Source organism: Papio anubis, chromosome 18 (assembly GCF_008728515.1).
Source record: "Papio anubis isolate 15944 chromosome 18, Panubis1.0, whole genome shotgun sequence".
Classification (NCBI taxonomy): domain Eukaryota; kingdom Metazoa; phylum Chordata; class Mammalia; order Primates; family Cercopithecidae; genus Papio; species Papio anubis.
Genome location: NC_044993.1, coordinates 16323480 through 16337814, shown reverse-complemented (window position 1 = coordinate 16337814; position 14335 = coordinate 16323480). Strand labels below are relative to the sequence as shown.

At 43.5% G+C, this 14335-nt stretch overlaps 1 protein-coding gene across 3 annotated transcripts in view; it reads left to right on the top strand.

The window, feature by feature from the left end:
- Positions 1-14082, top strand: part of HYDIN (HYDIN axonemal central pair apparatus protein) — a 415044-nt gene extending 400962 nt beyond the window's left edge. For all 3 annotated transcript variants that reach the window (XM_021932150.2, XM_021932149.2, XM_021932148.2), the window contains exons 84-86: positions 1575-1805; positions 11435-11659; positions 13407-14082. In XM_021932150.2, coding sequence (XP_021787842.2) covers positions 1575-1805; positions 11435-11659; positions 13407-13889 — 939 coding nt within the window. In that variant the 3' untranslated portion in view covers positions 13890-14082. The remainder of the gene's footprint in view (positions 1-1574; positions 1806-11434; positions 11660-13406) is intronic.
- Positions 14083-14335: the final 253 nt, after the last annotated feature.

Sequence of the window (14335 nt, the reverse complement as noted above, 5' to 3'; positions counted from 1 at the left end):
CCAGGCGTGGTGGCTCATGCCTGTAATCCCAGTACTTTGGGAGGCCGAGGCAAGCAGATCACGAGGTCAGGAGATCGAGACCACAGTGAAACCCTGTCTCTACTAAAAACACAGAAAAATTAGCCAGGCGCGGTGGTGGGTTCCTATAGTCCCAGCTACTCAGGAGGCTGAGGCAGGAGAATGATGTGAACCTGGAAGGCGGAGCTTGCAGTGAGCCAAGATCTGGCCACTGCACTCCAGCCTGGGTGACAGAGTGAGACTCCATCTCAAAAAAAAAAAAAAAAAAAAAAAAATCACTTTAAATGTAAAACACTAAACACTCCAATTAAAAGACAGGGAGTGTTAGAGGCTCTTCAAGACACAAAGAAGTTGAAAGTAAAAAGCCAGACTATATAAAAAGCTATTAACACCTAATAATAATAAGATAAACAACCCAATGTGTTAGAAAGGACAAACCACTTGAATAGACCCTATTGCATAAAAGCAGCTATGTGAATGACCAATAAAAACAAGAGAAGATGCTGAACATTATCAGTCACCAGGGAAAAGAACTTAAAAAGGTGAGCAGCACAAGAAGTCCGTTGCAGGGTGAAGGGACAATATAGTGTTGTTACAAGTGTGAGCTCTAGAGTCAGTCTAACCTGGGTTCAAATCTTGGTCCTGACTTTTCTTTACGTGTGACCTTGGGCAAGATACTTGCTAAGCCTCAGTTCCCTCATCTTTAAAAAATAAAAATAAATAAAATAAAATAAAGGTGAAGTGGCATAATAACAGTGCCTACGAATTGTGTGAATTAACTAAGTAAGCATTTCTATTTATTGCCTGGCACACAGTAATCATTAATTAAGTGTTAGATGCTATTGTTGTTTTTAAACTATCCCAGCAGCAACAGGAATAGGAAGAAAGCCCATTGTGGTCAGGCACAGTGGCTCACACCTATAATCCCAGCACTTTGGGAGGTCAACATGGACAGATCACTCGAGGTCAGGAGTTCAGGACCAGCCTGACCAACATGATGAAACCCTGTCTCTACTAAAACTGCAAAAATTAGCCAGGCAGGCGCCTGTAATCCCAGCTACTTGGGAGGCTGATGCAGAAGAATCGCTTGAACCCGGAAGGTAGGGGTTGCAGTGAGCCGAGTCATGCCATTGCACTCCAGCCTGGGCAACAGAGTGAGACTCTAAAAAAAAAAGAAAGAAAGAAAGAAAGAAAGAGAGAGAGGCAGGCAAGCCCAGCCCATTGAAACTTACCTCAGAGGTCTTGCTTGTTTTCCAGAGCCGGCCAGCTGTCCCCACCAGGAAAGTGCTGGCATTGGACAGTCCTGCTCTAGCCTCTTCTAACGCAAGCCCAGGCTGTTTAATAATCGCTCATCTGGGAGGAGCCGGACTAGAATCCCTAACTAGAAAGTCTGACTGGCAGGGATCCGGGTAGGCTGTGAGGGTCCTGTCAGCCTGGTACCCGTGCTTCACATGCCAAACAATGCTAGCAAAGAGAAGCAGCCCCTGAAAATGTGCAGAGGCTTCCGGCTCACCCCTGCTCTTCCCTGTTTCCTCCCTCTCTGCCCGTGAATGCAGGTGATCTTCCGAAACGAGGTGACAAATGAGTTCTTGTACTACAATGTGAGTTTCAGGGTCATCCCTTCAGGCATCATCAAAACCATCGAGATGGTGACCCCAGTCCGGCAAGTTGCATCAGCCTCCATCAGGTTGGAGAACCCTCTGCCCTACTTGGTGACCTTCTCCACGGAATGCCGGATGCCCGACATCGCCCTGCCCTCCCAGTTCGTGGTACCTCCCAACTCTGAGGTACGGCCCCTTGGCTGTCAGGGGCTCCCTGAGAGCTGTGACAGTGGCTTCCACCCACAAGACCTCTGGATCCACACTCTGCATTCCCGGAGGGTGGGCTGGCCTGGCAGTGGTCAGGAAGGCAGGGGATGGGACAATCACCCTCATGTTCCTTTCCTTGTTGCTAAAGTCCTCACAGGAGCTTGGGCATGTAGTTCGGAATTCTCTCCTATGAACCTTGTCTCTATGATTTGTTTGTTTGCTTTGTTCCAGCTAAAACTGTTTTTCTTGTTTTTTGATAATTATAAAAGTAGTAGAAAGTCCAGGCGCGGTCACTCACGCCTATAATCCCACCACTTTGGGAGGCCAGGGAGGGCAGATCACTTGAGGTCAGGAGTTTGAGACTAGCCTGGCCAACATGGTGAAACTCCATCTCTACTAAAAATACAAAAATTAGCCCGGTATGGTGGTGGACGCCTGTAATCCCAGCTACTCGGGAGGCTGAGGCAGAAGAATTGCTTGAACCCGGGAGGTGGAGGTTGCAGTGAGGCGAGATCGCACCACTGCACTACAGCCTGGGCAACAGAGCAAGACTCTATCTCAAAATAAAATAAAATAAAAGTAGTACAGAATAGGTGTGAAAAGGAAAACAAGGTACGTAATAGCATGTGCACACACACACGTACTACTTCAGGAAGGAGCACAAGAAAACTGACAGTGGTTAGGAGGGCATGGATGGAATTACAGAATTGTGAACTAGTCGGGAGATTAACTTTCTTTGGAGTCTTTTTATCTGGTTATCACTCCAAACTCTCACTGTCCAGATTCTATCAAATCTCTTCTGTTTCTCCACCTTCAACTGACCTGACGAGTTCCCCTCACTCCAGCCCCCGCCGACTCCCTTCCTCTGCAGAATCTACAATCCATTTTGTTCTTCAGAGCAAGTCTCCATGCCCTTTATTTTATTTTGATCTTTTTCACTGTGAGCTATCAAATCTATACCGAAAAGTCTATAAAACATATATATACCTGTAATGTATTAAAACGTGTGTTTCAAACAAATAACTGTGAAATAAATATCTGTTTCATACCCAGGCCAAGAATTATGAAATTGCCATCACCCCAGAAACCTCCTTCAGCCATGTGCCCCTCTGCAATCACAACATCCTCCCTCTCTCACCCCTCAGAGTTACCAGTGTTCTTATTTTGTGATCATTTTGTTGTTGTTGTTTTTGAGCAATACAGTTTAGATTTGCCTGTTTTTGAACTTTCTGTGAGAGAAATCACAGCATATGCTTTCTCTAATGTGTTCTTTCTTTTGCTCAATATTGTGATTGAGACAGCCATCTATGTTGTTGCACGCAGCTGAGGTTCATATGTCTTTGCTGCTGTGGAATATCCCATTGTGTGACTAGACCACAACTTAGATATTCATTCTTCAGTGGCTGGTCATTTGTGTTGGTTTCAATGTCTAGTTATCCCGAAAAATGTAGCCATGGATCTCCTGATACATGTATCCTCCCAATGCGCATAGGCATACTTTGTTCCACAGTGTGTGCCTAGGAGTAGAACCACTGGTCATAGAGTGTGCATAGCTATCACTTTAGTAGGTAATTGCCAATCAGTGATGAGAGTTCCTGATGTTCAACATCTTCACCAACCCTTGGTATTGTCAGGTTTTTTTTAAGGTTTACTAATCTGATAAACTGCTAACTCCTCATGGACTTAATTTCCCTTTTTACAAACAGATTGATTTCAGTTGGGTAATATTATGTATAGGAGATCTGCATCTGTGTTCATGAGTGAGCTTAGATCACCATTTTCCTCTCTCGTACTGTCTCTGTCCAGTTTGCGTATCAAAGTTTTGCAAGCCATATAGAGTCAGGCATTTTCTCACTTTCTGGATTCTGTGAGTTTATAAAAGATTGAAATTATGTCTTTCTTGAACTCGCAGATGTAACCACCTAGGCCTGGTTGGTTTTTGTATGTGTGGAGGTGGAGGAGATTGTCTACTACTTATTTGTCTACTACTATTCAATTCCTTTAATGGGTTATTGGACTACTTAGATTTTCTGTTTCTACTTGAGTCAGTAATAAGACCATGTTCATTTCATCCATATATTAAAATGTTGGTATACAATTCTTAATATCATATTACCTTTTTAATATGACGTCGCTTTTTCATTTCTAATGTTGGTTGTTGTGCCTTCTCTCTCTGTTTCTTGAGTAGTCTTACCAGAGGTTTCTTTCCAAAATGCATCTTTTGGCTCCGTTGTGACTCTATCGTATGGTTGCTTTCTGGTCACTTGATTTCTGCTTTTGTCTTTATTATTTCCTTCCTTCTGCTTCCTTTGGGATACTGGAGGCTCATCTAATTTCTAAGATGAATGCTTAGTGCTTTGACTTCTAGTCTTCCTGATTTTCCAATCTATACATTTAAGATTATAAATATCTAAGTACTGCTTTAGCCGTTATACGAATTGTGATTGTAGTGTTTTTTATTCAGTTCAAAAAGGTTCTAATTTTTGTGATTAATACTTTTTTAACTAATGATTATAAGAGTTTCTTAATTTCTAAACATGTGGATTTTTCTAGTTATTTTTTAAATTACTTTGTGATCTGAGAACATATTCTATGTTATTTCAGTTCTCTAAAATGTGTTTAGACTTGTTTTTATGGCCCGGTGTGTGGTTTTGTGAGGTGGTTGTTTTTGTTTTTGTTTTTCAATCCTCCATCTATTTTTTTAAAAGAATGCATTTGCCATTTTGAGGTTTATTTTTTAGACAGAGTCTCACTCAGTCAGCTGGAGTGCAGTGGCGTGATATCAGCTCACTGCAGCCTCTGCCTCCCAGGTTCAAGCAATGCTCCTGCCTCAGCCTCCTGAGTAGCTGGGATTACAGGCGCACACCACTACGGCCTGCTAATTTTTATATTTTTAGTACAAATGGGGTTTTGCCATGTTGGCCAAGCTCGTCAGAAACTCCTTACCTCACATGATCTGCCCTCCTCAGCCTCCCAAAATGCTACTGGAATTACAGGCGTGAGCCACCACGCCCAGTTGGGTTCAGTTTCCTATATTCTTACTGATATTTTTGTCTGCTTTTTTTTTTTTTTTAATCAGTTAAGAGAGTACATTAAAGTATATCACTATGATTGTGGATCTGTTTGTTTCTTCTTGTAGTTTGTCATGTTTTGCTTTGTATACTTTGAAGCTATGTTTTGGTTAAGTAAAAATGGTAGTATTTTTCCGGTACTTGAAACTCTTTTCATTACGAAGTGATCCTCTTTGTCTCTACTAACGATTTGGCCTTGAAGATCATTTTGTCTGCTATTAATACAACTTTCTTCTGGTTAGTATTTGCATAGTGTATGTTTTAATTATCATACTTTCAAACTTTCTGTGCCCTTATAATTTAAATGTGTCTTTTATAAACAGTATATAGATGAGGGGTGAGGGGTGGAGAGGGGGTTGAGACAGGGTCTCACTCTGACACCCAGGCTGGAGTGCAGTGGTGTGATCACAGCTCACTGTAGCTTCAACCTCCCCAGGCTCAGGTGGTCCTCCCACCTAAGCCTCCCGAGTAGCTGGGACTACAGGTGCGTGTCACCATGCCCGGCTAATTTTTATGTTTTTTTGTAGGCTCATCTCAAACTCCTAGGCTCAAGCAATCCGCCCGCCTCAGCCTCCCAAAGTGCTGAGGACGGTGGATTGCTTGAGCCCAAGAGTTACAGGCGTGAGCCACCATGTCCAGTCAGATTTGTTTTTTTAATCCATCCTAGCAATCTTTACTTTTCACTGGAGTTATTTATATTATTTGTATTTAATATGCTGACATAGTCAAGTTTATATTCCCCCATGTGCTGTCTCGTTATCTGGGCTGTTCTGTTCTCTTTTTCTCTTTTGTTTTGTGGATATCTCTTCCCGTCTTGTCTTCATTGTTACTCTGCTCACATTCACTTTTTTAAGATGATAACTTTGTGTATAATTCTACCATCTTCTTTTTCCATTGCTCATGTTAGGTTTTTCCACACTGTTGGAAAGAGAGGGTAACCTGTGTATCTAAGGCTTTCTCCTCTGTTGTAACTGCAAAATGTTGATTTTTTTTTTCCCAAATACAGCCTTATGCTTTTAAGATTTATTTTCTCTGCTCTCATCCCCAGTTTTTTCTGAACTCTATCTTTCCTTTACCCCTAGTGTCTCTGTTACGGTCAAATAGATTCTACTTTCGTAGATTTCTGTCAGTGCAGGAGTTTTATCTTAGGAAGGAGCTTCAGTCACTTGGTTTTGTGCATTCAGATGGCCTATACTGCCCCATATTGTCCAATCTTATCGCAACAGTTTTTGCAATTAACTATAAACTGGAGCCCGAAATTATTCCTCTAGCTTAGGCTGCTGTTGTCAAATTGTCGTATCAGGTTTTCCAGGTTTTGCCTGTTCATGCAATGTCAAGGGAAAAAAAGTTTTCCAGGTTGCATGAGAGCCCCCAATTCAAAGGCAACTCTGGGTTCTTGGGCTGTCAGGACTGATGCTCTTTTACCTTCCTTCTGCTTTTCCCCTATAGTGGCTGATACTGCATCCATCTGCTAGCTGTTGATAATTTGGTCCTACCCAGTCGTATTTTGGGATTTCAGGGGTTACCTTTTCACTGAGTTTTGTTATAAGTCGTGGCCATGTGTTCTTGCTGCTGTTAACCTAGTAGATCTGTGCATTTTGCGGGGAGATTTGGGGAGATACCAAACTATGCTGCTGCAATCATCTTGCCTAAAGCCTGAAATTGCTTTTCACATGTGAGCAGAAGTCAAGTTTTTTTTTCCAAATGGATATAAATTGTCTCATACTGTTTTTACTTAAAAGGCCATCTTTTCCCCCACTGCTCTGCAGGACCATTTATGAAATAAATCAAGTTCATCTATGCACGAGTCTGTTCTAGCTTTTCTGTGATATCATAATGATCTAATTACTGAATTTGTGCCAATATCAGCGCACCCCAATTACTACCCACTTAGAGTGAGCTTTGATGTCTGGTAAATCAAGCAATAATTCCAGCTTTATGTTGAGACTTAGTAACCTCTTATATTGTTGTTCTGCCAGAGTATCTTAGCTATTCTTGGCCTTTTACATTTCCATATCAATTTTGAAATCAGCTTGTCAATTTCCTCAATAAAAAATAAAAAGTAAAGAAAAATAACCTGTTGGGATTTTCATTGGGATTACATTGAATCTATAGATTATTTTGAGACTATATTAGTTATTTGTTGATCTGTAACAAATTAACATTACTTAAAACAACAAACATTTACTGTCTGTGCAGTTTCTGAGAATCAAGATTCAAGAGCAGCACCTTGGCCAGGTGCTTTGTGCTCAGGGTCTCTCAGGAGGCTGGAATCAGGTTGTCAGCCAGGACGCTAGTCATCTTGAGGCATGACTGGGGCTGGATTTTCTGTCTCCAAACTCACCCATGTGGTTGCTGGAAAGGCCTTACCTCCCTGCCAGTTGTTGGCTGGAGGCTTCAGTTCCTCACCATGTAGGTTTCTACCTAGAGCTGCTTTCAACATGGCAGCTCGCTCACTTCCCCTAGGATGAGAGATCTAAGAGAAAGAGTTCTATAGCGAGAGCCTGTTTCTACAAAAAAAAAAGCTAGCAGATGGATGCAGTATCAGCCACTATAGGGGAAAAGCAGAAGGAAGGTAAAAGAGCATCAGTCCTGACAGCCCAAGAACCCAGAGTTGCCTTTGAATTGGGGGCTCTCATGCAAGAATAGAAGCCACAGGCTGGGTGTGGTGGCTCACACCTGTAATCCCAGCACTGTGGGAGGCCGAGGGAGGCTGATCACAAGGTCAAGAGTTCGAGACCAGCCTGGCCAACACAGTGAAACCCCATCTCTACTAAAAATACAAAAATTAGCCGGGCATTGTGGCGTGTGCCTGTAGTCCCAGCTACTCAGGAGGGTGAGGCAAGTGAATTGCTTGAACCTGGGAAGCAGAGATTGCAGTGAGCCGAGATGGCAACACTGCACTCCAGCCTGGGTGACAGAGCAAGACTGTCTCAAAAAAAAAAAAAAAAAAATAGAAGCCACAGTCTTTCATCATGTAATCTCAGAAGTGACATGCCATCTTTTCTGCCATATGCCGATGGTCACACAGGTCGGTATCGTGTGGGAGAAGACTGCACGAGGCTGGGAATCCCCAGAGGTGGGGATTATTGAGGACCATCTTGGGCCTGTGTATTAGAAGGAGAATTCATATCTTTACAATATTGAGATTTCCAATCCACAAACAAATCTCTACTTATTTAAGTCTTTTTAAATTTCTCTCAATAACATTTTTTTTTGGGGGGGGGTTTCTATGTAGAGACTTCATTCATCTCTTGTTAGGCTTATTTCTAGGTTTTATATACTTTGATGCTATTACAAATAGTTTTTTTTTATTTCATTATTTGTTGTAAGCATATAGAAATATAATTGATTTTTGTATATTGATTTTATACCCCATCATCTTTTACAATTCACTTATTTTGGGTTTGTTTGTTTGTGACAGAATCTCGCTTTGTCACCCAGGCTGAAGTGCAGTGGCATGATCAGGCTCACTGCAACCTCCACCTCCCGGGTTCAAGCGATTCTCATACCTCAACCTCCTCAGTAGCTGGGATTACAGGCATGCGCCACCACACGTGGCTATTTTTGTATTTTTAGTAGAGACAGGGTTTCACCATGTTGGCCAGGCTGGTCTCAAACTCCTGGCCTCAAATGGTCCTCCTGCCTCGGCCTCCCAAAGTGCTGGGATTACAGGCGTGAGCCACCGCACCTGGCTACAGTTCATTTATTTTGTATAATGACTTTGTACCCAGCCATCTTCTAAAATTCACTATGTTCAGGAGAAAGACTGGCATCCAGTTTTTCTTTCTCCTCTTATTATTGTTGGATTTTGGTATCAACTTTATGCTGGTTGGAGCGGGTTCCCTCTTGGTCTTTTCTCCGAAAGAATTTGTGGAATACTAGAATTCTTTCATCCTTGATTGTCTGGTATAACTTACAAGTAAACATTTATGAACCTGGGATTTCTTTAAGGATTTTTTTTTTTTTTTTTTTTTTTTTTTTACTATTGATTACATTTCTCTAATGGTTATATTGATAGAACTAAGTAGATTTTCTATATGTTCTTGGGTCTGATTTTTTTTCCCCCCCAAAGACGGGGTTTTGCTCTTGTTGCCCAGGCTGGAGTGCAATGGCGTGATCTCAGCTCACCACAGCCTCCGCCTCCCAGATTCAAGCAATTCTCCTGCCTCAGCCTCCTGAGTAGCTGGGATCACAGGCATGCGCCACCACACCCAGCTAATTTTGTATTTTTAGTAGAGATGGGGTTTCTCCCTGTTGGTCAGGCTGATCTCGAACTCCCAATCTTAGGTGATCCGCCTGCCTCGGCCTCCCAAAGTGGGGTCTGTTTTTATAGGTTATATTTGTTTACACACATGTCTATTTTATCTAGTTTTTAAATTGTGGTAAAATTATCTAAATTATTGTACTATATTCTTTTTTGTTAAACATCTATAACTTCAGTGATATCCTCTTTTTATTCTGATATTTTTCTTTTTCAAAAAACTTTTTTAGAGATGGGGTCTCACTGTGTCTTCCAGGCTGGAGTGCAGTGGTATGATCATAGCTCCCTGCAGCCTTAAACTCCTACAATCAAGGACTCCTCCTGCCTCAGCCTCCTGAGTAGCTAGGACTACAGGCGTGTGCTGCTACATACACTCAGCTAATTTTTTTTTTTTTTTTTTTTTTTTTTTTTTTTTTGTAGAAACAGGCTCTCGCTATGCTGCCCAGGCTGGTCTCAAACTCCTGGGCTCAAGTGATCTTCCTGCCTCACCCACCCAAAGCATAGGTGTGAGCCACTGCGCCCAGCCTCTGATATTTTTCAATAAGAACTAGTTGTTTTTGCCGGGCGCGGTGGCTCAAGCCTGTAATCCCAGCACTTTGGGAGACCGAGACAGATTTGGTCCACAAAGATCAGAGATCCAAGACCATCAGCTAACAGGTGCAGGCAAGTCTACTAAAAATAAAAACTAGCGAGCCAGTGTGAGGCGCCTGTAGTCCCAGCTACTCGGGCTGCGAGGCAGGAGAATAGGTGGCAAACTTCCAGGGGCCAGGCTTACAGTGAGCTGAGATCCACAGTCCTGCCTCCAGCCTGGGGCGACAAGGCGAGAGACTCCGTCTCAAAAAAAAAAAAAAAGCAGAACTAGTTGTTTTTTTAAATACCTACTCATAGTAAAACCAAATTTTACCTATATAAAAGCATATGAAATTGAAAATAAGTCTCCAGAATCCCATTTTCCCACCCTAACATAACTACTGGTAACTGTGTGGTATATATTCTAACAGTCTCTTTCTATACATGCATAGACATACTCTTCACAAAAAAGAGCTCATACTATATACGCATTTCTGGAACCTCCTTTCTTCCACTTTAAACATCAACACCTTTCACTTCAATGTGTATTGTTCTCTTTTTTTTTTTTTTTTTGAAACGGAGTCTTACTCTGTTGCCCAGGCTATGGAGTGGAGTGACACGATCTTAGCTCACTGTAATCTCTGCTTTGCAGGTTCAAGTGATTCTCCTGCCTCAGCCTCCCTAGTAGCTGGGACTCCAGGCATGCACCACTGCGCCCAGTTAATTTTTGTATTTTTTTAGAAATGGGGTTTCACCATGTTGGTCAGGCTGGTCTCGAACTCCTGACCTCGTGATCCAACCGCCTCAGCCTCCCAAAGTGTTGGGATCACAGGTGTGAGCCACTGCGCCCGGCCCCGCTCTACCTCATCCTTTCTAGTGGCTACACAATATTCCACTGAAGTGAGAAAACCGTAATTTGTTTAGTCTACTAATAGTACATTTGAGTTGTTTCCCTTGTTTCGCTATATAAGAAATGCTTTTGGCCGGGCGCGGTGGCTCAAGCCTGTAATCCCAGCACTTTGGGAGACCGAGGCGGGTGGATCACGAGGTCAGGAGATCGAGACTATCCTGGCTAACATGGTGAAACCCCGTCTCTACTAAAAATACAAAAAATTAGCCGGGCACGGTGGCGGGCGCCTGTAGTCCCAGCTACTTGGGAGGCTGAGGCGGGAGAATGGCGTGAACCCGGGAGGCGGAGCTTGCAGTGAGCCGAGATCACGCCACTGCACTCCAGCCTGGGAGACACAGTGAGACTCCGTCTCAAAAAAAAAAAAAAAAAAAAGAAATGCTTTTTGGTTCTGCTTTGTTTTGTTGTGAGTAATAATGGAGGATGGCAGAACCTAGGACACTGTTTTGAGATTGACGATGAGCAAAGAAGGAGCTGCCTAAGCTTCAGCCCTCCTACTGGCAGCACTCGCCCATCTCCACATCTCCCTATGTGTGCTTCTCAGGAGAGGGTCCAGCACCTGCACTTAGATTCATAGAGATTCCAGATATAGAATCACCTGAACTGGAGAAAGCTAGGAGAGGTACAGGGGAGGGAGGGTGGGCTGGTTTGGACAGAGGTTCCCCAGGAGCAAGAGCAGCATAATCATGTGCACTATTTCTGCCCCCAACCCGCTATGGAACCTTGGGCAGTTCTCTAGGTGGCAGGCGATGAGTTAGCCTTTCAGCATGACAGGATCCTCTGTTTTCTCTTCCAGGGCACGTTCTCATTTGAATTCCAGCCCCTGAAAGCTGGAGAAACCTTCGGAAGACTAACTTTGCACAACACTGACTTGGGTTACTACCAGTATGAGCTCAATCTGAAAGCCACGCCAGCACTTCCGGAAAAGCCCGTTCACTTCCAGACTGTCCTTGGCAGCAGCCAAATCATCCTTGTGAAATTCATCAATTACACACGGCAGAGGACAGAATACTACTGCAGGGTGAGTGGCCCCTGCTCTACCTTCTGCCCTTCCTTCACATGAACGCTGGGTTCAAAACCAATGGGAGGAGACACAGAGGGAGCATGAATGTGAGACTCAGAGGGAGCATGAATGTGAGACTCAGAGAGACGCAGGTGCTTCGTTGCCATGGTGACACCTGCCTCAGAGGCCTGAATCTAGCCTGGAAACTCCTAGCTAGAAGCAAACAGCACCAGGCCTGGGTTCTGCCATTATAGACTTTCTGTCTTAGCAAGCTGTGATGGAGCGTAGGGGAGTTTTGTTTCGCACAGCACGCTCAGTGATCCATAGGGAGAGACAGTATAGCTTAGTGGTCATGATATCGGCTGTGGAATCAAACAGACATGGGTTGGAGTCCTGGCTTCACCACTTACTCTTTGTATGACTAATTTGCTTCAGCTCTCTAAGCTTATTTATAAATGGGGATAATACCCCCCAACCTTGCAGGATTGCTGTAAGGATTTTAAATATGTATCTAAAGCCATTTTCTTAGAGCCTAGCCTATAGTAAGTGCTCCATACACATTAGCTGTTACCTCAGTTGGAATATAGGTTCAACTACTAAAACAGAAACCCAAAGCTAGGCACAGTGGATCACACCTGCAGTCCTAGCCCTTTGGGAGGCTCAGGTGGGAACATCGGTATAGCCAGGAGTTGAAGACCAACCTGGGCAACATAGCAAGACCTCATCTCTGTGTAAAAAAAATAAAATAAAATTCTAAAAAACAGAAACCACAAATAACAGCAAATTAGATGTTGGTTTCTCTCACAGATAACAGTCTGGGCATAAGCAGTTTGAGCTGGAATGGCAGCTCGCTGACACCAGGCCCCCAGACACCTTCTGTCCCAATGCTCTGCCCTCTGCAGGGAGCTGCTTTGGTCCACATGGGCCAAGATGGTTTATCAGGACATCCATATTCCAGCCAGCTACAAGGGAAGAGGGGACAGTTGTATATATCACCTCCACCAATATTCCATGGAACAAAACTTCACAGGACCACACCTGTCAACAAAGGCGCTAGGAAAGGTAGTTTTTGTACTGGGCAGTCACATGCCCGGGTGAAATCAGAGATCTTGTGGCTGTAGACAAGAGGCAGAGGCTCTTGATCAGTTGTTTCAGCCAAGAGACGCTAGGTTATGTGCAGTAACAACCACAGGGGCTTAAGATGAAGGCTTGTTTCTCATTCGAGCAATTTTCCAGAGAGGCCAGCAGGGGATCCTGCTCATCTCAGTCCCTTGGGATTCAAGCACCATCTCAGATATTTCCAGTACAGTATCAGAGGCGTGAAAAGACCCTGACAGGAGTTAAATTGGCAATGAAAGGCTCTAGCATGGAAGTGACACCTTTCACTTCTGCTCACAGCTAGTTGTCTGGAACTAGCGCCACCCATCCTCTAGGAGCCAGAACGTTTGGTTTTCCACGTTCATAGAAGAAAAGAACCGGATATAGGGGACCAGCCTCCATGACTACCCTGTCAACATAATCTGGCTGTGTGTCTCGGTACACATTATTAACATCTCTTTGCCTTTGTTTCTTTGTAGCAAAAGAGAAATAATAATTAGTAATACCTACCCTGCAAGGGAGTTATAAGGACACAACTTTATAACATTCCCAGTCTCACACAGACATCTTGCTTGATGTCCAGGAGTGGAGGGACTGGGGTGAACTTGAGCTCCTGGTGTGCTCTTCAGGATCTCATGTGAGCTAAGTTTGTCTGTTGCCCTTTCAGACCGACTGTACAGACTTCCACGCAGAAAAACTCATTAATGCAGCCGCAGGAGGCCAGGGAGGCACTGAAGCCAGCGTGGAAGTCTTCTTCGAGCCCAGCCACCTGGGTGAGACCAAGGGCATCCTAATTCTATCATCGCTCGCAGGTGGAGAGTATATCATCCCCCTCTTTGGAATGGCTCTGCCTCCCAAGCCCCAAGGTCCCTTCCCAATCCGAGCCGGGTACAGCATAATCATCCCCTTCAAGAATGTTTTCTATCACTTGGTGACCTTCTCCATTATCGTGGATAACCCAGCCTTCACCGTTCGCGCTGTAGAGTCTGTGCGGCCCAAGAAGATCAACAACATCACAGTCTCCTTTGAAGGAAACCCGTCTGGCAGCAAAATCCCCATCACCACCAAGCTGATTGTGAGCTGCCCTCCTGGCGAAGGGAGTGAAACTGGAATTAAATGGGTTTATTATCTGAAGGGGATCACCCTTTAGTGGTAACCAGGGTTACCTATATCAACCAAAAGCTATGCGTTGTCTTAGCCTGAAGAAGAATAAAGAAAACAATAAGAATTCTAAAGGAACTGTTTTTATTCTTCTCATACAATTATAGGGACAGTTATTTCCATATTATGTTTTCCAAATATAGATATGAAATATCTATTTCATATTAAACATTATAACTACACACAGCAGATCTATATTTTAGACAACTGAATCCTTGTAAGTCCCTAAATTTAATTTATTAACATAGCCCCAAAGCTCAAGTACTTTGTAATAATTCCCATTTTTATCAAGAAGGCACAGGTATCACACTAATGACCTTCCACCATACAACAGTTAGCAGTGCATGACGCTGGGTACTGCAGTTTCTTTTTAACATCCGAAATGGTTTAAAAAGCCCCTAGATATGACTATTTTGATGTGGCATTTTATTCTGC